The sequence below is a fragment of the Narcine bancroftii genome, chromosome 4 (genome assembly GCF_036971445.1).
Source record: "Narcine bancroftii isolate sNarBan1 chromosome 4, sNarBan1.hap1, whole genome shotgun sequence".
NCBI lineage: Eukaryota > Metazoa > Chordata > Chondrichthyes > Torpediniformes > Narcinidae > Narcine > Narcine bancroftii.
In genome coordinates, this window is record NC_091472.1 from 177,480,114 (window position 1) to 177,503,399 (window position 23,286).

General features: G+C 44.0%; 1 protein-coding gene and 1 long non-coding RNA gene across 3 annotated transcripts in view; one reads left to right on the forward strand and one right to left on the reverse strand.

The window, feature by feature from the left end:
• The window catches only part of fbxw8 (F-box and WD repeat domain containing 8), a 205,994-nt gene extending 183,742 nt beyond the window's left edge, over positions 1-22,252 (reverse strand). For both annotated transcript variants that reach the window (XM_069933151.1, XM_069933150.1), the window contains exons 1-3: positions 21,449-22,252; positions 6,390-6,494; positions 5,604-5,768 (exon numbers count right to left, since the gene is read on the reverse strand). In XM_069933151.1, the coding sequence (XP_069789252.1) occupies positions 5,604-5,768; positions 6,390-6,494; positions 21,449-22,237 (1,059 nt within the window). In that variant the 5' untranslated portion in view covers positions 22,238-22,252. The remainder of the gene's footprint in view (positions 1-5,603; positions 5,769-6,389; positions 6,495-21,448) is intronic.
• Positions 21,044-22,957, forward strand: LOC138761278 (uncharacterized). The gene is made up of 2 exons (XR_011356234.1): positions 21,044-21,333; positions 22,422-22,957. It is a non-coding gene; the product is annotated as an uncharacterized lncRNA (long non-coding RNA).
• The last annotated feature ends 329 nt before the right edge of the window (positions 22,958-23,286 follow it).

Genomic DNA, 23,286 nt, shown 5'->3' on the forward strand with positions numbered 1-23,286 from the left:
CAATGTCATTAAAGTGTTGGGTCCAGGAAAGATCCTCCGAGATAATAACCCCCACAGGAACTTAAATTTGCACACCCTTCCGGAAGTCAACAATCAGTCCTTAGTTTTGGTGTCATTGAGTGCGAGGTTGTTGTTGGTGCACCATTCAGCCAAGTTTTCAAACTCCTTCCTGTATGTTGACTCATCACCCCTTTAAATACAACCCACCACCATGGTTTTGTCAGCAAATTTATAAATGGTGTTGCTGTCATACCGAGTCACACAATCATAGGTATATAGCAAGTAGAGCAGGGGGCTAAAAACACAGCCCTGTGGTGCTCCAGTACTGATGTTACCAATCCTCACTGATTGTGGTCTGGAGGCAAGGAAATCCAGGATCCAATTACACAGAGGGGTATTGAGGCCCAGGTCTTGGTGTTTGCTGATCATTGTTGAAGGGTTGATGGTGTTAAAAGCCGAACTGCAGTTAATGAAGAGCATTCTGATGGATGCATCTTTGCTCTCCAGATGTTCCAGGGTTTTGTGTAGAGCCAGTGAGATGGCATCCACTGTAGACCTGTTGCTACGATAGGCAAATTGGAAAGGATTCATGTTGCCACTCAGACAGGAGCTGAAATGCTTTAACAACAGACTTTCAAAGCACTTCATCATTGTGGATGTGCGTGCCCCTGGTTGCTAGTCATTTCGGCAGGTTGCCACACTCTTCTTAGGCACTGATACGATTGAAGCCTGTTTCAAACAAGTGGGTATCATGCCCTGCCGGAGTGAGATGGTGAAGGTATCTGTGAATACATTGGCAAGTTGGTCAGCACAGGTTCTTAATATTCATCTGGGTACTCGGTCTGGACTGGATGCTTTACTTGGATTCACTCTCCTGAAGGCAACCTGCATGTCATCCTTGTATACAGACAGGAGAGGAGACATTAGGGTGTGCAGTGGTTGCTCTTCCTTGTTCTTGTGGTCAAATTAGACATAGAAGGCTTCGAGTTCATCTGAGAGTGAAGCTTTGCTGTCTCCTACTGCACCAGATTTAGTTTTATAGCAAGTTATGTAAAATTTAGGCCCTGCCACATCTGTCGTGTATCCTTCGTTGCTTCCATTTTTGTCTGGAACTAAGATTTGTAGTGCATCAGGGTGGACCGTCTCTTGTTTACTGGCCATATCATGCAGCTCCACAAGGGCCTATTTGTAATCAGCATTGGGAGGAATACAAACTCCAATGAGAACTACTGATGAGAGCTCGCTAGGTACAACTGTCACCACACAAAGTTACTGAGCACTGATATAAAGATGTAGTTTGAAACCCTCAAACATACCAGCCAAAGAGGAAAATTTACTGTCATCCCTATCCAACGAAGCAAAGCATACCATAGGTCTTCCTTACCATAGGTCTTCCTTACCATAGGTCTTCCTTATCATAGGTCTTCCTTACCATAGGTCTTCCTTACCATAGGTCTTCCTTACCATAGGTCTTCCTTACCACTATGTCTTCCTTACCACTATGTCTTCCTTACCACTATGTCTTCCTTACCACTATGTCTTCCTTACCACTCTATGTACTTGTGTGTCTACTTTCAAGGATTTGTAGATCTGAACCACCAAATCCCTTTGCACATCAATCCATTTCAGAGTCCTGGCATTGAATGTATACATTCCCTTACATTTGACCTCCCAAAGTGCAGCACCTCACACCTGTCCAGATTAAACACCATCAGCTATTTCTTTGCCCACATATATAACTGATCTATCTCCTGTTGTATTTTTGATAGCCCTCTACACTGTCAACATCTCCACTGATCATTGTGTAATTTGCAAACTTGCCAATACATCTGCCTACTCTTTCATCCAAGTCGCTGATATAAATCATAAACACCAGAGGCCTAAACATTGATCTCTCTGGAATACTAGCAACAAACCTCCAACCAGAACAGCACCTTCTACATCTATCCTTTGTCATCAATGGGCCAACCGTTTCTGTATTGACTGTCAGTTCACTTCCTTCCCTTATTAACTACTTTTGTCACTTGCTCAAAAAACTCAAATTAGTAAGATATGGCCTGCAACTTGCAAACTGTGACTTTCCGAGCATGCGTAAATTTTATCGCTAATTATCCTTTCCGTTATTTTTGCAATTATTGATATGAGGCTTAAAGGCTTATAATTTCCTGGATTTTCCCTATTTCCCTTCTTGAACAAAGGTTAGAAAAAATTATTACCTATGCCAAGTGCAAAAGAAGCAAGAAATACAAAGATAGTGCAGTTAATGCATGGCTAAGGAGATGGTGAAGGAGGGATACATGGGTCATTGAGCTCTCAGCCAGGGCAGGTATGGCCTGTACAAGAGCGATGGGTCAAACCTGAACAGGAGAGGGACCAATAACATTGCAAGGAAGTAAAACATGAAGTCTGCAGACCCAGTGGTTGAAGTAAAAACAGAATGCTGGAAAAACTCAGCAGGTCAACCAATGTACTTTATATCGAAAAGACAGCTCCAAGAAAAGTGTAGAGAACAAAACAAAGGACTCTACATCACCTTTGTTGACCTCACCAAAGCCTTCGACACCGTGAGCAGGAAAGGGCTTTGGCAAATACTAGAGCGCATCGGATGTCCCCCAAAGTTCCTCAACATGATTATCCAACTGCACGAAAACCAACAAGGTCGGGTCAGATACAGCAATGAGCTCTCTGAACCCTTCTCCATTAACAATGGCGTGAAGCAAGGCTGTGTTCTCGCACCAACCCTCTTTTCAATCTTCTTCAGCATGATGCTGAACCAAGCCATGAAAGACCCCAACAATGAAGACGCTGTTTACATCCGGTACCGCACGGATGGCAGTCTCTTCAATCTGAGGCGCCTGCAAGCTCACACCAAGACACAAGAGAAACTTGTCCGTGAACTACTCTTTGCAGATGATGCCGCTTTAGTTGCCCATTCAGAGCCAGCTCTTCAGCGCTTGACGTCCTGCTTTGCGGAAACTGCCAAAATGTTTGGCCTGGAAGTCAGCCTGAAGAAAACTGAGGTCCTCCATCAGCCAGCTCCCCACCATGACTACCAGCCCCCCCACATCTCCATCGGGCACACAAAACTCAAAACGGTCAACCAGTTTACCTATCTCGGCTGCACCATTTCATCAGATGCAAGGATCGACAATGAGATAGACAACAGACTCGCCAAGGCAAATAGCGCCTTTGGAAGACTACACAAAAGAGTCTGGAAAAACAACCAACTGAAAAACCTCACAAAGATAAGCGTATACAGAGCCGTTGTCATACCCACACTCCTGTTCGGCTCCGAATCATGGGTCCTCTACCGGCACCACCTACGGCTCCTAGAACGCTTCCACCAGCGTTGTCTCCGCTCCATCCTCAACATCCATTGGAGCGCTCACACCCCTAACGTCGAGGTACTCGAGATGGCAGAGGTCGACAGCATCGAGTCCACGCTGCTGAAGATCCAGCTGCGCTGGATGGGTCACGTCTCCAGAATGGAGGACCATCGCCTTCCCAAGATCGTATTATATGGCGAGCTCTCCACTGGCCACCGTGACAGAGGTGCACCAAAGAAAAGGTACAAGGACTGCCTAAAGAAATCTCTTGGTGCCTGCCACATTGACCACCGCCAGTGGGCTGATAACGCCTCAAACCGTGCATCTTGGTGCCTCACAGTTTGGCGGGCAGCAGCCTCCTTTGAAGAAGACCGCAGAGCCCACCTCACTGACAAAAGGCAAAGGAGGAAAAACCCAACACCCAACCCCAACCAACCAATTTTCCCTTGCAACCGCTGCAATCGTGTCTGCCTGTCCCGCATCGGACTGGTCAGCCACAAACGAGCCTGCAGCTGACGTGGACTTTTTACCCCCTCCATAAATCTTCGTCCGCGAAGCCAAGCCAAAGAAAGATACATAACCCAACATTTTGGACTTGAGCCCATCATCAAGGTATCCAAACAAAAAGGTAAGGCGGGGGGGGGGAGGGGAGGAAGAACATAGTCCCAAAGGCAGGAGGGAGGATAAAAGAGGGAGGGCATAGCACCAAAGCAGGGGGAGGAGGGATGGCTAGGTGAATAGAGATGGAAGGGGGTGGAGACCTGAGGGAAAGAAGACAGGGGGAAGAGAAGGGAGGAAGAACAGAGAGTAGGTTAGCAGAAATCAGAGAAGTCTATGTTAATGCCATCTGGCTGGAGAGAGCGCAGATTTACGGGATATCTTGATGGGATAGCACATAAAGTTATGGACAGACATGCGAGTATGGGAGTGGGACACTGAACTGAAATGGTTGGCCGCTAGGAGGTCCCTGTCACTGATGTGGGCAGAGCGAAGGTGCTCTCTGAAACAATTTCCAAGTCTGTGCCCAATCTCTTCGACATAGAGAAGGCCACAATGAGAGTACCAGATGCAGTAAATCACTCCTGCGGATACAAAAGGAAGTGTTGCTTCACTTAAAAGACCTGTTTGGTGCCCAGAACTGTGGTGAGGGAGGAGGTGACGGATAAGTTTGCTGATGCTACATAAGAGTGTTTCACTGGAGTGGTAGGGCAAGGAGGTGTTTGAACAAGTGGAGGAGCTCAAGAAATGGCAGATATTGTGGCAAGGAAGTCTGAAAGAAGGGATACAAAAGGACAGATGAATGGCCACAGCCAGAGTGATGGGCTAAAATCAATGCAAGGTGCATTGTGGGCAAGACAGATGAACTTAGAACTTAGATCAGTACTTGGAATTATGATGTTGTGGCCATTACAGAGACCTGGTTACAACGAGGACAGGATTGGCAGCTCAACATTCCTGGGTTTTGTTGTTTTAGAATAATGGTTTTCATACTGCCCTCCTAAACTCACAATCCACTTTAAGCAATACCTATGCCATGTGTTCTGTGATTAGTAAGGGATTGCTTAAGGTGGTATGTGAGTGGAAAGAAAAAGGGTTGAAAACCACTGTTTTAATTGAATCTAATTGACTCGTTATGTGCACGGTTTCATAACTCCCAAAGAAACGGGCCAATGACAATTTTTCTCAAGCAAAATATTTCAGTAACAATTGGGTCTAGAGTTGTGATTCTCAACCTCCCCTTCCCACTAACATACCATCTTAAGCAATCCCTTACTAATCACAGAGCACCGACGACTTAAAGTGGTATGTGAGTTTCGGGGGGCAGTATGAAAATCACTGGTTTAGAAGAACAGGGGGAAAGTAAAATAGGTGGAAACATTGCATTATTAGGGAGAATGCCACTGCTGCACTCAGAGAGGATATAATGGTGGGCTCATTTACTGCAGCAATATGGGTAGAAATCAGAAATAAGAAAGGTATAATCTGTCTGATAGTGCTATAGCATAAGCCTCCCAACAGTCACCATGAGATGGAGGAACAGTTATGTTGCCAGATTACATAAAATTTCAAAAGAATCAGTAATCTTCATGTGAAACCTTAAATTTCCCAATATTAATTTGGACATCGACTGTCTGGAGGGTTGGATGGGTCAGAACCTCCGCAGGTCCAATATTGTGACTCCATATTAAATGCCTCAGATTACTTAACTTCTTCATGGTCATAACTCAGATATTAAAATAAAGTAAATAATAAGGCTTTATGGAATAAGGATATTACCTTCCAATTAGTCTGTAGTGTTTCTTCCTTCTGCATGGAATCGCGCAGAACAGCTTTCCAACCTGTGAAGTCACCAATATCCGCCTTGGTCTGGTAGCCTTCCTTCAAGCAGTGTTTATACCAAAGCACTTCATCCTCAGCAATTATCTTCCATGTTTTACTCACCTGAGAAATAGAAAATGAAGATTCTAAATCTGGATTTAGATATGCCATCTATTTCCAACTTGGAGGAATATTACCCTTACCCAGAAATGTGCAAAGTGGTACATTTATGCTTATAACTTCCAAAAAAGAAATAAACAAGTCATTGGCCCTGATCAGGCATTCCCAAGAGCTGTTGGTTTTAAATACTTTGGGTGTAAAGAGTTGTTTCACTGCTCTCTGGCTTTTTGTTAACCTTAAGAGAAACAGAGACAAAGGAAATGGATTTATTCTTAATAATTTGCCATCAAACTCCATAATACCCTGCTTAGCCTAATTAATTTTTTCATAAATGTAAATAGACTTGAATTTATTTTGACACTTGTTGAATTGCAAAGTTTTTCATGGAGTTCAAATTAAATGAAATTACGATCATTTTGCTGAAGACACTTCCAAATTCACAGATTATTTCAGCATTATTTGCTTCTAACCTCTCTTTTGGTACTCTAATGTTCAAATTCAAGGTTTATCAAATGGACATTCACTCAGTGAAAGACTTTCTGAGATTTGTATTCAAACAGTGTAAGGTGAAAAGCCCAACACCAAAACAAAATATTCATAATGTGATTCAACTGCTATATTTACTTGAGCACATCTTCCAAGTTCAGTTCTGCCAAGATAAGCAAATATTCTCAATGCCAGCTCGTATGGCAGGTCAATATCAAAGAAAGGAATTTCATTTACTTCATTCTGCAACAAAAGAACAAGTGTGAAATTAGATCATGTATTTCAATGCAAGAGATTACATTCAAATGAAATAAGATTACCTGTCTCTGGCTACATGAATATGCTTATTCCCACACCTGAACTCCATACTACTGAATCTATCTATGATATTTTACTTTAGTACTGTTTGCATATTTTAAAGAAGGGAGAATGTCCGCAAAAGTTTAATTATGATCGAAGAAACTGAAATCTAAAGTGTGAGGAGGTATTTTTCGCTGATTTATTTATTCTTTGTTTTTTTAAAATTACGCAAATTTCAGCGAATACAAAACTATTTGGTTGTTTCTAATAATTCCAGTGGCAGTGCATCGAAGTTTTACTTATTTTTCCAGTTGAAAAACAGCACCAATGCTGAACAAATAATCCATTCTCCCCACAGTATTGAGGTAATAGTTCTAATTAACATGCAAAATGTAGGAAACTCAGACAAGGATATCAATTGAAATTCCAATAGAATTCTTCCCCTGCACATACCCTTTCTTGCCTCAGGAGACTAAAACTGCTGAATCCTCCAGGTAGTATTTTCGCCAACTGAATAAGACGTATTTGCTCCTTCCAATCATATCCTCTTGATATGAGAGCAACTACACCATTTCTCTTGCACGACTTTTGTTTTTAACGATTGGTGATCAAGAAAACGCGTCCCTTTCTACATCAACTCTCCTAATTTAATATAATTTCCATGGTACACTGATTTTACTTTCCTTGCAAATGGGTTGACTTCAGATTTAGCAGTGTTACAATGTTTCTGCTAAGCTTTTGCCCAATTGTCACATTTAAACCTCATTCATATTTTTTTTTATTTTTTTATTTTTCACACTATGAACCATATTGACCAAAATACACATAAACATTTCCCTCTTGAATATACACAGTGTCATTTTCTCCCCTTTTCCCCCTCCCTTCCTTCCCTCCTTTACCCCCCCTCCCCACCCACTCAACGTTCAACAAATATGATACATTAAACCCATTAAACAATGTCACCACAGAATGAAAATAAACAAGAAAATTGTGTCTTCTACTTTTACACACTGGGTCAGTTCAGTTCGTCTTCTTCTCATTCTGTCATTTTAGTTGGTGGAGGTCTGCGATAGGACTTCTCTGTTGTGTTCCATGTATGGTTCCCAAATTTGTTCGAATACTGTGATGTTATTTCTTAAATTATATGTTATTTTTCCCAATGGAATACATTTATTCATTTCTATATACCATTGCTGTATTCTCAGGCTCTCTTCTGATTTCCAGGTTGACATTATACATTGTTTTGCTACAGCTGAGGCTACCATAATAAATCTTTTTTGTAAATCGAGGCCAAGTTCTTTACTTCTTATATTACTTAAAAGAAAGATCTCTGGATTTTTTGTCATGTTATTTTTTGTGATTTTATTTAATATCTGATTTAGATCTTCCCAAAACTTTTCCACTTTCTCACATGCCCAAATTGCATGTACTGTTGTTCCCGTTTCCTTCTTACAGCGAAAACATCTATCTGAATCTGTTGGATCCCATTTATTTAACTTTTGAGGCGTGGTGTATAGCCTGTGTAACCAATTATATTGTATCATGCGTAACCTCGTGTTTATTGTATTTCTTATAGTTCCGGAGCATAGCTTTTCCCATGTTTCATTCTTTATCTTTATGTTTAGATCTTGTTTCCACTTTTGTTTGGGTTTACAGCTAATTTCATCGTTCTCTTTCTCTTGCAGATTGATGTACATGTTTGTTATAAATCTTTTAAATATCATTGTGTCTGTAATCACACATTCAAAACTGCTTCCTCTGGTAACCTCAGCCTGCTTCCCAATTTGAACTTCATTCATCTTGACACAATCCACCTTGGTTTGTGCCATCAGCAAAGTTCCAAATATGGTATTTTGTTCCCTCATCCAAATCATCCGGACATCTAAAATCCAGAAAGCTCCAAAATCCAGCAAGTGGGGACCGGCGGTCGGGGGAGGCGGCCGAGCGACCGGCGGTCGGGGGAGGCGGCCGAGCGACCGGCGGTCGGGGGAGGCGGCCGAGCGACCGGCGGTCGGGGGAGGCGGCCGAGCGACCGGCGGTCGGGGGAGGCGGCCGAGCGACCGGCGGTCGGGGGAGGCGGCCGAGCGACCGGCGGTCGGGGGAGGCGGCCGAGCGACCGGCGGTCGGGGGAGGCGGCCGAGCGACCGGCGGTCGGGGGAGGCGGCCGAGCGACCGGCGGTCGGGGGAGGCGGTCGGGGGAGGCGGCCGAGCGACCGGCGGTCGGGGGAGGCGGTCGGGGGAGACGGCCGAGCGACCGGCGGTCGGGGGAGGCGGTCGGGGGAGGCGGCCGAGCGACCGGCGGTCGGGGGAGGCGGCCGAGCGACCGGCGGTCGGGGGAGGCGGCCGAGCGACCGGCGGTCGGGGGAGGCGGCCGAGCGACCGGCGGTCGGGGGAGGCGGCCGAGCGACCGGCGGTCGGGGGGAGGCGGCCGAGCGACCGGCGGTCGGGGGAGGCGGCCGAGCGACCGGCGGTCGGGGGAGGCGGCCGAGCGACCGGCGGTCGGGGGAGGCGGCCGAGCGACCGGCGGTCGGGGGAGGCGGCCGAGCGACCGGCGGTCGGGGGAGGCGGCCGAGCGACCGGCGGTCGGGGGAGGCGGCCGAGCGACCGGCGGTCGGGGGAGGTGGCCAGGAGATACTGCCAGGTGGCTGAGGGGTCGGGGACAGGCGGTTGGGGGGGGGAGACTGCCGGGCGGCCGAGGGACCGGTGGTCGGGAGACAGGTGGCCAAGGGACCGGTGGTTGGGGGACAGGTGGCCGAGGGAGACTGCTGGGCAGCCGAGGGAGCGGCGGCCGGAGGAGCGGCGGCCTGAGGAGCGGCGGCCGGAGGAGCGGCGGCCGGAGGAGCGGCGGCCTGAGGAGCGGCGGCCGGAGGAGCGGCGGCCGGAGGAGCGGCGGCCGGAGGAGCGGCGGTCGGAGGAGACTGCTGGGCAACTGGAAGGGGGTGGGGGTGGATATGGCAGCACAATTCGGATGGGCTTTCTGAAATCCGGAAAAACCCGAAATTCAGAACACACTGTCCACCAAGGGTTCTAGATAAAGGATTGTATATATATATATATATATATATGTATATATTATGAATTGTTGAGGGGTCTTTCATGGCTTGGTTCAGCATCATGCTGAAGAAGATTGAAAAGAGGGTTGGTGCGAGAACACAGCCTTGCTTCACGCCATTGTTAATGGAGAAGGGTTCAGAGAGCTCATTGCTGTATCTGACCCGACCTTGTTGGTTTTCGTGCAGTTGGATAATCATGTTGAGGAACTTTGGGGGACATCCGATGCGCTCTAGTATTTGCCAAAGCCCTTTCCTGCTCACGGTGTCGAAGGCTTTGGTGAGGTCAACAAAGGTGATGTAGAGTCCTTTGTTTTGTTCTCTGCACTTTTCTTGGAGCTGTCTGAGGGCAACAATGAAGTAAACTGCCAAAATGTTTGGCCTGGAAGTCAGCCTGAAGAAAACTGAGGTCCTCCATCAGCCAGCTCCCCACCATGACTACCAGCCCCCCCACATCTCCATCGGGCACACAAAACTCAAAACGGTCAACCAGTTTACCTATCTTGGCTGCACCATTTCATCAGATGCAAGGATCGACAATGCGATAGACAACAGACTCGCCAAGGCAAATAGCGCCTTTGGAAGACTACACAAAAGAGTCTGGAAAAACAACCAACTGAAAAACCTCACAAAGATAAGCGTATACAGAGCCGTTGTCATACCCACACTCCTGTTCGGCTCCGAATCATGGGTCCTCTACCGGCACCACCTACGGCTCCTAGAACGCTTCCACCAGCGTTGTCTCCGCTCCATCCTCAACATCCATTGGAGCGCTTTCATCCCTAACATCGAAGTACTCGAGATGGCAGAGGTCGACAGCATCGAGTCCACGCTGCTGAAGATCCAGCTGCGCTGGATGGGTCACGTCTCCAGAATGGAGGACCATCGCCTTCCCAAGATCGTGTTATATGGCGAGCTCTCCACTGGCCACCGTGACAGAGGTGCACCAAAGAAAAGATACAAGGACTGCCTAAAGAAATCTCTTGGTGCCTGTCACATTGACCACCGCCAGTGGGCTGATAACGCCTCAAACCGTGCATCTTGGCGCCTCACAGTTTGGCGGGCAGCAACCTCCTTTGAAGAAGACCGCAGAGCCCACCTCACTGACAAAAGGCAAAGGAGGAAAAACCCAACACCCAACCCCAACCAACCAATTTTGCCCTGCAACCGCTGCAACCGTGTCTGCCTGTCCCGCATCGGACTTATCAGCCACAAACGAGCCTGCAGCTGACATGGACTTTTTACCCCCTCCATAAATCTTCGTCCGCGAAGCCAAGCCAAAGAAAGATGAATTGTTGAGGCACATAAACAGATCATTATAGCATACCATTTGTTAAACCTTGAAAAAGACCCCTTTATTCAGTTTCTTGTCTATAACAATCAATTTTCAATCTATGCCAATACATTATTCCGAATATCCCTAATTTTACTCTAATTATGTGCAGCTTTATCAAAGGCTTTTTGAAATCCAAGCACCTGGATTTGCAAAAATGCCTTCGATAAAAATTTTATAAAGTACATAACTTTCATTGTTTTTATTTCCCCTTTTCTATTCAACCAGTTACATCTTTTAAAAGTAAAACACGGAAGTCTGCAGATATCGAGGTTGAAGCAAAAACACAATGCTGGAGAAACTCAAGCAGGTCAAAAGATAGATACATAACCAACATTTTGGGCTTGAGCCCTTCATCAAGGTCCAGTGAATATATCAAACATAATTTCTTTCCCAGAATTCCATATTGACTATTGAATCCCATTGATATTTTCCAAATATATCCTTATCTCATCCATTATAATTACACCGCATCTTATACATTTTGTCCTTAACTGTTAGAATTTCAACTCATCCGCTTGTTTCCATGTTTCTCTCTCTCTTCTGTATTAAAACACCTCCAATCTGAAGATCAATTGCATAAACTATAGAATTCCAGACAATTATAACCAATCCATTGCTATTTCCATGCCTACCTCCTTTCATGTTATGGGATGCAAATTAAGAGGCTCTGGGTTTTGAAATCAGCTTTTCTAGCACTATTTTCTTGATAGAACTAATTTTCTTCAGTTCTTCAACTTCATTAGATTCTTGATTCACTAACATTTCTGGAAGGCTGACTTACTCATGGTCTTTCACACTATTGCAATTTCCCTGCTCCACATTTATGAATTATTCCACTTTTAATTCCAGGGAACAAAACTTTGACTTTATTAATTGGTTCACATATTTATTTAATCTTTTGTAGCACACTTGTAGGTCCTTCATGTTTTCAGTGAGGGGTGCATAACTTACACGAACCAAAAGTAAAAATGTAATAACTATAGCAGTCCTACATTATAGAAAACTGACCCAAGAGCTTAAAACACAAGCGTCTCTTGCAAAAACAATGGTGAGTCGTTCAGAAATTAAGTTTTCCTCTCCAGAATATGTTTAATAATTATAAACTTCAAAAGAAAAAGCGAGTGCAGTTTGAAGCAATGATCCCATCGATAAATTCATCTATATAACCCTATAATGATTACAGCACGGAAACAGGCCAATTTGGCCCCTCTAGTCCGCACTGATCCAAGAACTCTCCTCTAATCCCACTTACCAGCACTCTGCCCATATCCCTCCATTCCCCCCCCACCCATCCATATACTTATCCAACTCTTTCTTAAATGACAAAATTGACCCTGCCTCCACCACCGTTCCACGCACAAATCTGTGTTGAGTGTCCCTGATCAGACCCTGTCCCTCCATATACTTAAAAATACTATCTCTAAGAACGCTTTCCATCAATTTACCTACCACAGACATCAAACTTACAGGCCGATAATTGCTAGGCTTGCTCCTTGAACCCTTTTTAAACAAAGGAACCACATGCACAACACGCCAATCCTCCGGCACTATACCCGTCTCTAATGACATTTGAAAAATCACTGCCAGAGCCTCCGCTATTTCTCACTTACTTCTCTCAAGGACCTGGGGAAAATACTGTCAGAACCTGGAGACTTATCCACCTTTAAATGTTTCAAAAGCTCCAGTACTACCTCTTTCTTAATCTCTATAGTCTCCATATTTACCCCCTTTGCTTCCTTTACCCTGCGCAGTTCAATATCCTTCTCCTTAGTAAATACTGAGAAAAGAAATTGTTCAAGACCTCCCCATCTCTTTCGGCTCCACACACATTTGTCCTTTCTGATTCTCTATTGGACCAATTTTGTCTCTCACTTTCCTTTTGCTATTTACATATTTGTAGAAACCCTTTGGATTTATTTTCACTCTGCTTGCTATAGCCACCTCATACCTTCTTTTCTAATTTCTTTCTTAAGATTCTTTTTATATTCAATATCGTACCCAAACATCTTTTTTCCCTGTTTCTTATATTTATTGTATTACTCCCTCTTTTTTCGAACCAAGTTTCCAATATCCCTTGAGAACCATGGCTCTCTCAAACTTTTGACCTGACCTTTCAACCTAACAGGTATATAAAGATTTTGTTCTCTTAAAACCTCTCCTTTAAAAGACCCTCCATTTCTCTATTACATCCTTCCCAGAAAACAAATTGTCCCAATCCACCCCTTGTAAATCCTTTCGCATCTCCTCAAACCTAGCTTTTCCCCACTCAAAAACCTCAACTCTGGGCCCAGACCTATCCGTTTCCATAATTACCTTGAAGCTATGGCACTATGATCACTGGACCTGAAGTGCTCCCCCACACATACCTCTGTCACCTGACCCATCTCATTCCCCAACAGTAAATCCAACACAGCTCCCTCTCTAGTTGGTACCTCCACGTATTGATGTAAAAAGCTATCCTGCACAGATTTTACAAACTCCAACCCATCCAGCCCTTTTACGGAATGGGTTTCCCAATCAATATTCGGAAAATTTAAATACCCCACCATCACTACCCTGTGCTCATTACAAATATCTGCTATCTCCCTACTAATTTGTTCCTCTGATTCGCATTTCCCATTTGGTGGTCTATAATACACCCCTATAATTATAACTTCCCCTTTCCCATTCCTCAATTCCACCCAAATAGCCTCCCTGGACGTGCCTTCTATTCTATCGCACCTAAGCACCGCTGTAATATTTTCTCTAATAAATAGTGCAACCCCTCCCCCTCTTGACCCCCTGGGATTACTCCCTTTGCGGTCCTTCTTTTTAACTCTCTACCTAACTCCCTGTACTCACTTTTCAGGATCTCTTCTCTATTCCTCCCTATGTCATTGATACCTACATGTACCAAGACTTCTGTCTCATCTCCCTCCCCCTTTAGGATGTCCTGGACTCGATCAGCAACATCCTAGACCCTGGCACCAGGGAGGCAAACCACCATACTGTTCTCCTTGCTCTGTCCACAGAATCCCCTGTCTGTACTCCTGACTATCGAGTCCCCTATGACTATTGCCCTCCTCTTCCTTTCCCTACCCTTCTCAGCCTCAATGGCCAACCCAGTGCCAGAGGCACTGCCACTGATGCTTTCCCCAGATGGGCTGTTTCCCCCAACAGTATCCAAAGAGGAGTACCTGTTGTTGAGGGTCACAGCCATAGGGGTCCTCTCTACAACCTTACTATTCCTCTTCCCTCTCCTAACCTGTCCTCCTCCAGGCATGACCACCTGGCTGTAACTCCTATCTATGATGACCTCCCTCTCCCTTTCTTTCTTTTTCAATCTTTTTATTTTTATTATAATTTATAAACACATACAGTTCAAAGAGATATAAAAAATACATAGTAAGTAATGAATTAATACAGAGATATTAAACAATAATATTACAGAATAAAAATATATCATAAAAAAATTTTTTAGATCAGTTTAGGGTGTGAACTATCTCTAAAAAAAAGATATAATTAATAACAATATATGAAAAAAGAAAAAAAAAAACCCCAAAAAAGAAGAAAAAACAAATCTGAATTAAAAGACCTCCCTCTCCCTGACGAGAGCGAGGTCATTGAGCTGCAGCTCTAGTTCCCTAACACGGTTTCTGAGGAGCTGCAGCTCAGCACACCTGCTGCAGATATGAACGTCAGGGAGGCGAGAAGACTCCGTGACTTCCCACATCTGACACAGAGAGAACAGCAAACTGCTCTCACATTCATCCCTTCTCTATCCTCCTTCCTCAAACAAGCAGAAATTTCTAAAGAATACGAAAGCAATTAAACAGTCTTATCTTAACTTGACAAGCTCGACCTCAGCCTCTGCTCGCCGCTCCTTCCCTGACCGCTCTTTTACCTTACCCTCTTTTTATTTGCCCTCTTCCAGTTAACTCTGTCAGTCACTCCTCACCCTGCCTCCCCTGGATGCCTCTGAGCCCAACTCCAATTGCTCCCTGCTCAACCTGCTAGGCCCTAGCCCTGGTAAGTACTTTAATTACAGTACTTACCTCTCCTCTTGCCGACCTCCTGCTCCTCTGACTCCTCGACACACAAGGCCCGACTGCCCGTAAGTACAAGGTTATGTACTTACCTCTCTGTCAGTCACTCCTCACCGCGCCTCCCCTGGACGCCTCTGAGCCCAACTCCAATGGCTCCCTGCTCGACCTGCTAGGCCCTAGCCATAGTGCGTGCAGTAATGATGCAGTAAACAATTTAAAAGATTGCTATGAATTGACTACTGATGATGTACCTGTAAATACTCAGCATGCTCAAGGCTATATTTTAACAGCTTTCATTAAATTCCAGAGAGTTTAAAAAAAAACAGACCATTTCTTCAGCAGTTCTTTAGGGCCAAGTTTGGTGCACAGTACTGCAGTACTGTGGGTACTGACATGGCTGAAGAGTACAATATGAGATTTGTACACTCAGCGACAGGTGGGGTAGTGATGCTTGACAGGGTGTGCTCCTTCAGAGACCATGGTGCCTGAAGCACTTTTTCCCACAATGAAGTTGGGAATATAGTGCTTGTTTCAGAAGTCTATTGTTGGGCATGCAGATCATTTCCTTGACCAACACTGTTGAATGATTGGAGTCTTGATGCTTGTATTATCTACATACATTTTTGATCTTGATAATTATTTTATATTTAATATGTATTTATTGAGGACCAGTAAATGCCATTATTGTTAATCTTAACATTATTAAGTTAATAATGGACAAACTTCATTAAACATAAAAATATAGAAAGGAACAGGCCCTTCAACCCACGAACCACACTTACTCCGAGGCCAGACTAAACTGCCCCGACGTCCCCCACCAGTCGCCCCAGCCCCAAGAGCCGGCGTTTGCTCCGCGGCACCTCTCCCCGCTGCGGACCTTTCAGTTAGCAGAACAGCACTGCCACCTGAAAGATCCGCACCCACAAGGCTCCGGAGCCGCATTTCCCAGGCAAAAGACTCTACGGGCACGTTATCTGCATCCAAGCACCTGAAAGCGGCTAAAGGGGCAAGACAGAAAAACTTAACGTTGGGTGTGTAGAGTTGATTAGAAAAAAAATCTTTTCCAAAATTGCTCCCTTCGGAACAGGGCTTCTTCACGATCTGCAGTGATTTGCAAGACAAAATGGATGATTTGCAAGGCAAGGATTGGAAAATACTTTCCCCAACAAAACTGTACCGGGGTGGGCAACCTCCTGTGCCAGCCGCCCCAGCCCCGCGCCGGCTGCCCCAGCTGCGTAGTCCCGCGCCAGCCGCCCCAGCCCTGATGCCCTGCGCCCAGGGGCCGTCAGACAGCGGGGAGTTGGGTCGCCACCTGATTGTCATCAGCCCGCCCCCTGCTACGCACCTGAAAACTGCTAGCCGCTTTCAGGCTGTTGCTTTCAGGTGCCTAGCAGGGGAGCGCTCAGAAGCGGAGAATATACCTCCCCGATGTGGGTTGAGAAAGTACACCTCAGGGACGGGTTCTCCGCTTTCAGGTGACCTCCTGACAGCCGCATTCGGGTATTTTAGGCGGCTTTACATTCGGGTATTATGGCCATCTGAAAGGGGCCAACGATAGTGTTAGTGGATGTGGCTTGCGATCACGTGATTGCCATGGCTCTCAAACATCTGAATTTTATGGTATGCGGCTCTTATGTTAAGCAAGTTTGGCCACCCCTGCTCTAAATCGTTGGTTAAACTTCAGCTCAACTACAGTAATAATTTCTGAGTCCCACAGCTTAGGAAGAATGTTCACAAAGAACACAAAGGAGATTTTATAAAATTATACTAAGAAAGAAGGATTTAAATTTTATTGAAATCTTGGAACCAGGACATATGGCCATTTGGATAGAAGGATCAAGAGGAGATCAAATACAGGCCTCAAAGATTGAGGAATTTTAATGAATAAATAGCTGCTTCCACTGGTTGGAGCATCAGTAACCAAGGCAAAAAATTAAAATAATTTACTAAAAGACATAGAAGGGAAAAGATCATTTTAAATGCAATAAGTTTTGATTTAGAAGGCACTGACTGAAAGGGTGCAGAACAGATTTAATCACAACTGTCAACTGGGAATTGGATACATTTTTAAAGTGTCATGGGAAAAACAAGGGGAGTGAGACTAATTGGATGGTTATTCCAAAAGGCTGGCACAGTTCCACCGGTGCTGCAAGATGTTGATTCTATTTAGATCTATTTGTTACTTTGACCATTGTTAAATGTACCACATGAAATATTTATTCAAATAATAGTAAGTTCAAGGTATAATCAATCAATTGCCTGATGGGGAAGCTACTTTGTAAAATAATTTATTTTAAAATATGATTTGCAACAGCTCAATATTTTGACTGTATATTGAATACTACATTATTCATTGGAATGGAGGTGGAAAATAGCTTAAGGCCCAATGAGAGTGTTTCATATCTTTGGCATCAAAAGCAATTTTTGTTTTGTACTTAATAACTAACCACAATGTTTAATCTCCCTTCCTAATGATTTAATTTAATACAAGTTAGCAAAGTAATCTCTTAAATTAATAGTGATTGATAGCTTCTATGCAATTCAATGAAATAAAACTAAGATGTCAGAACACTTAAGCAAGCAAAGGAAGTGGATGTTTTAAATAATGCAAATGAAATATGTTCCAAAACATTGGAAAGAAATCGAAGAGAAATCTACAAGAATGTGGCTGAGGGAAAATTCACATAATCACACAAGGCTTTCCCAAGAATTTCAGATTTTTAAAATTAAAATTTTGGGAAGCAGATCTTAATGAGGTGGATCACCTTCTTGGACCATTGCATTTTTTTTTGGTCCAGCTACTCCCACAATGTGGTTATGTGGAGAGTTCTAGGATTTAGGCTCAGTAACAATGCAGGGACAGCAACACATTTCCAAATCAGGAGGGAGCATTATGTTGCAGACCAATACAGCAGGTAATGGTATACCCATGCTCTCACTGCTCATCTTTTTGTCCCAAAGGTTACAGGATGTGAAAATAGCCTAGGCAGGTAACTTCAGTAAATTTGTATATCTCATGTTGCTCTCCAATAATTTCCCAACAATGAGAAAATTAGTGTGTTATGGTGGAGAATCCATCAAATGATAAAAAAATTCTAGATCAAAATGAGCTAATAACCTATTGGAAATACAGAAAATAGGATCAAGGATAAACTATTTGCTCCATCAAGCCTGCCCTACTCTTCAACAAGCAGCATTTTCATTGCCCAATCCCCATATTCCATAATCCCCTTGATATAAGAAATTCATTCAATCTCTGTTTTGAATGCAATCCATGAATGAGCCTCCACAAACCCCCCTCCAAAGACTCACCACCATTCAAATGAAGAAACGTCTCCTTGTTTCAGTCCTAAAAGACCTATTCCTCTGTATGAGGCCATGACCACTAATTATTGACTTCTTAGACAAAAAAAGTATTCTCCCTCTTTCTATCAGAGGAGTCTTTTAAAAAATCTGTACATTTCACACGGTTCCCCTCTCATTTTTCTTCATTCTGGAGAAGAAAGGCATAGACTACAGAATCTCTCCTTGAATGAAAGTCCCACCACCCCAAGAATCAACCTGATGATTTGTTATGTTCTCACAATGCAAAGTATATTTTTTTCAGATAATAGACTAAAACTATGCAGAATTCTCCAATCTTGGACCTATATAATTTAAATATATTTCTACTTTTGAACTTAAATCCTCTTGCAATAGAGACTAACATATCTTTTGTCTCTAATTGTATACTGCACCTGTATATTAGCTTTCATTGTCCCTTTGAATATCAACATTTTTCAATCTCTTTTCCCACCATTTCTAAAAATATTCAGCATTTCAAGGTTTTTTTATATCATAGTGAAAAAACTTGTATTTTCAAACATCATACTTTAACATTGTTTGATTGCCAATATGCTCTTGAAGTTCACTTGCATCCTTATCCTCACTCACACTGCTACATTGGTCGCAGCCAAGCCTTGGATGTATATCGTAAATAAGTAGGGGCCAAACACCTGCTGATTGGATATATGCATAATCATAAGGTTTCAAGACCATAAGACATAGGAGCAGAAATAATCTATTAATTCAAAATGTTTCAATGAGGCCCTTCTTTCCCCCCCCCCCCCCCCCCCCCGCCCCATTCTCCTAAATTCCAATGAATAACAGGCCAAGAGCTGTCAAATGCTCTTCGTATGATAACCATTTCATTCCCGGAATCATCCTGGTGAACCTCCATGTACTCTGTTGCCATCCTGACAATTCCCAACCCCAGCAATCAATCCATCACACGCTCCCTGCCATTGACTCCATCTATACCTCCCACTGCCTTGGAAAAAACAGTCAAAATATTAAAACACTCATCCCACCCCAGCCAGACTCTTTTTCCCTTGCCCCTCCCCATCCCAGTCGGAAAGAAAATTTTAGGAGTGCAAGATCACACACCACTAGATTCAAGGACGGTTTCTTCCCTGCTGTTATTAGACTACTGAATGAACCTTTCAATAGTAAAGCTGAGTGCAATACACAAAAGTGTTGGAGAAACTCAGCAAGTCACACAGCATCTATAGAAAGTAAATGATTACCAATATTTTGGGCCTGACCCCTTTGACAAAGCATGAGTTAAAACCAGGCAGGTCTCTGAACAAAATGACGTGGGGAGGAGAAAACAGGAGAAAAAAATGGGCGGTGGGAGGGACAGGTAAGAGGTTACAGATGGACGGTCAGAGAAAAAAAAGCTGATCAGGGGAGGTAACTCTCAGAATGGAGGGTGAGGAGCCGGAGGAAAGGAGACTTGAAATCTGTTAATGTCTTGTAAATAACAAGCAAAACCTCTTTTGCCTAAATTGAGTCTTTGTTTTTAAGAATTATCGAATCCAAATAAACCAAATTTCGCTGTTTCCCTAAGTGTAAGGCAATCCAGCAATTACTTAAATGGAATAAAACATCAAAATGAATTTGGAGTAGTTTTAATCAGAGGAATCTTTAAAATAGAATTGTATCCACTCATTATTCTAGAATTATACACAACTCAAGAATCTACTTTTTTTTAAAAATTGTATTTATCTTAAATACACTTTGAATGAGACTTGGAAATACCTAAAAACCCACTGAGAGAGAAAGAAAAACAAAAAGAATTTAGCACTTTCTGCAACTAGAGTGTTCTGTTCAGCATTGTTTTTTCTAACTGCTTTATCTTCATTCATCTTCCACTATTCACATCTCCTCTATGCTAAACAAGCATACTCACCATACTCAGTAGGCACTATCACTTTTACTGAGCTCTGTCTCTCTTACCCCCATTTCCATCTTTTCTGCAACTTTAAACATTTTTGTTTTCTTATTTCTCCTGGATCTTCTGAAAGATCACCACCCTTGGACAGTACTCTCTGCTTCTTCCTCCACAGATGCTGCCCAACCTGCGGAGTATTTCCAGCATTCTTCATGAAATAGATGGATAAAATTTACAGGATTATTTTGCTTTTCATTTACATTTGCTGCCATAATTCAATCACGATCATTATAACAAAATTAATTTAAATCTGAATCCAAAAATTCTGAAATATTTCTCATAAAAGTATACAATGATACCCATGAAAATCTAAAATATTGAAACAAGAAGTCATACAATTTCTGCAACTGCCCTTCTGAGAAATCAATTGATTTATCAAATTTGACCATTCTATTTTCACATGGAAACAACATGATATGTTTATTCTGACAAACATCGCTAACATTTTGTTTTAGTTGGTGAAGGAAACGCTGGATTCTTAACTGCTGAAATGACAAGAGAACAATCTGCTGTCATATGACTGCAATTCCACGTTTTCATTCTATCTCTTTTTTTTTGATACGTTGGAACAAACGAATACAACTTATGAAGCATCATGTTGAATCGGTACAACGGCTTCTAATTCCAATACCTCAGCTGATCACTCGCAAATAACAATCTTCAATTAGTTTTATGACTTGCCGCAGATGTAATGAAGAGGCATAACTGTACCCTTGGGATCCCTTGGTGGTTAGTTCCTTAATGACTTTCACTCCCACACACACAGCTCAGTTTCTGAGCGCAATTTTCCGCTGAGAAGTAGCATTGAGAAGAGAGCACCACTTACAGTAACTCGAAAATTGCAGCTTGTGAAATCGTCGTATCACGGCTGTCAGCTGCGCCTCTGACCTTAACTCATCAGTGATCAAACAGTTTGACTTATGGTGCAATACAACCGCAAATAACCACGTTACAGTAATATCAAACACGGAGCTTTTCCCCAGGGAATTCCGCAGTTTCTGCTTTCCTCGACTCCATTGATCGCTAATCGCTTCATAGCAATAAAAGACTGAACTAATGCACAAGTGATCCCAAGAACAGAGTGCCCCAAGTCTAGCAGGTAATAACGTCGAGACATATGCAAAATGCTAACTGAACCGATGATCCTAACAATTAAATGCGGGCTGCCTGCGATGATCAAACCAGGGGTCGGGAGAAGAAGCCGTGGTGATTACCAGGTCGCTGATCAACTGGTCGAGCAGGCTCTCCTCGCTGCTGATGCCGCCGCCCGCGGCCCGTGAGCTTCGGCCTGGAGGACTGCCGCAGCCTTCGGCCGGCTTGCCCGACCCTCTGCGGCCTGCAGCGACGTGCCCGCTCGGGCGGCGGCGTCTTTCACTCTGGATGCGGTGCCTGAGCGGACTGGTCCGCCCCTCCAGCAGGCTCTCCGCCAGGGAGAAGTAATCGGGCGGCGGAGAGCTGCGACTCGCCGACCCTTCGGGGTCGGGCCCGGGGATGCCCTGGTCCCCGGGCCTTGGGGTCCCATGACCACCCGGCCCCGGGCTCCCTTTGTCCCCACGGTAGCCGGGCCCCGGGACCCCTTGGCGCCGCCTTTTGTTGCACCTCTCGCCCGGGCCGTTTCCCCTCTTGGTGCGGTCGCGGCCCGAGATCTCGTCCTTCCACTGCTGTCGAAATGCTGCCAGATCCTTATCGCCCATAGTCCATGACCGCAAACTTCCAGCAGCAACACCCCGGCTGGAGTCCCCCACTACCCGGACATTTTCTCCCGCTGCACCTCCCCTCCCCGCTGATCGCGGTCCATCTTCAAAGTGCACCGGCTGGAACCCCAGGCATCGAGACTTGGTTCCGGATGACAAACGAGGCGAAATGCAAAGGATACTCGCCTGCTTGGGCGAACCTTTCCTTCTTTCTCCACAGACGCCTGCTGTCTTTCTGTTTTTCTTTATTTCGGATTTTGGCCCATCTTTGACAACACCCGGGGGCGGGGGATTCACCCGCTGGCCCATTTGTCATTGGAGGATTCTGGACCTCTGGTTCCTTGCGTGCAGGCGGCCTGAATGAAAGGCACTGGACTCTAATAGACTCTTGTGCCTTGACACTGAGTCACAACTCTGAAATATCGTCCGTTTTCTTTCCACGGGCGCTGTGCGGCTTGCTGAGTGTCTCGAGCATTTTCTGACTTTGTTTCAGATTTCCAGCATCTGCGGGCTTTTAAATGTTCATTCTTCCGGACTCGACTGGAAAGATGCGAGGATGACATGTCTCTGGGCTAAGAATGAAGAGGAAACGCACATTGCAAGTATTCATCACTTAGAACTGAGATGTGAAGAAATTTCAGCCACGATCTTATTGAATGGTGGAGCAGAAACAAAAAGTCAAATTCATGCTTCTTTCTTTCTGCCCTTATATTCTTTTGTGCTGGCTGTGACTGTTCACTGCGGTTGAAATGTACCTACATGATCCAATTGAAGCAACTTTTAAATATTGTGCTTATCTTAAGCTGTAACTCTTTTTGTCATGTGGTGCTTTTGCACCAGGTTCTCCCTTGTTAAACCAGTACTTGTTTTCTGTTGCTTTCAAGAACTCTTAAAACTTTACGACACATTTTTAAAAGGCAGAACAGCCATGGTGTTAAATTGCAATTGCGACACTGCATCATGTTTATTTTACTGATTCCATTCTTTGCTCCATATTTGAATTGTGAAATAAACTCCTTTTGCAATCCACTTTTGCTTAAAGAATTTACTAGGTTTTTCTGGCATTGTGGCATATATTTTTGATTTGTAATCTATTCTAACTTTCTTAAAATGCATTAGGCACAATATGTCTTCATTATTAACCTGATCATGAAGATCTTCGGCCAATGATTCATTATCAGAGTATTTTATTCATCCTGTAGTGAGATGAAGAGGACTGACTTTTGTTGGAAACTATATCTCTCAGAATCGGGTTGTTTGCACGTAAAACATCATGAGCTGATTGGGATCCCATGTAACCTAAAACGTGAATAACGTCCATAAATTAAGGGAAAATAGGTCAGTCTACCAGATAACGA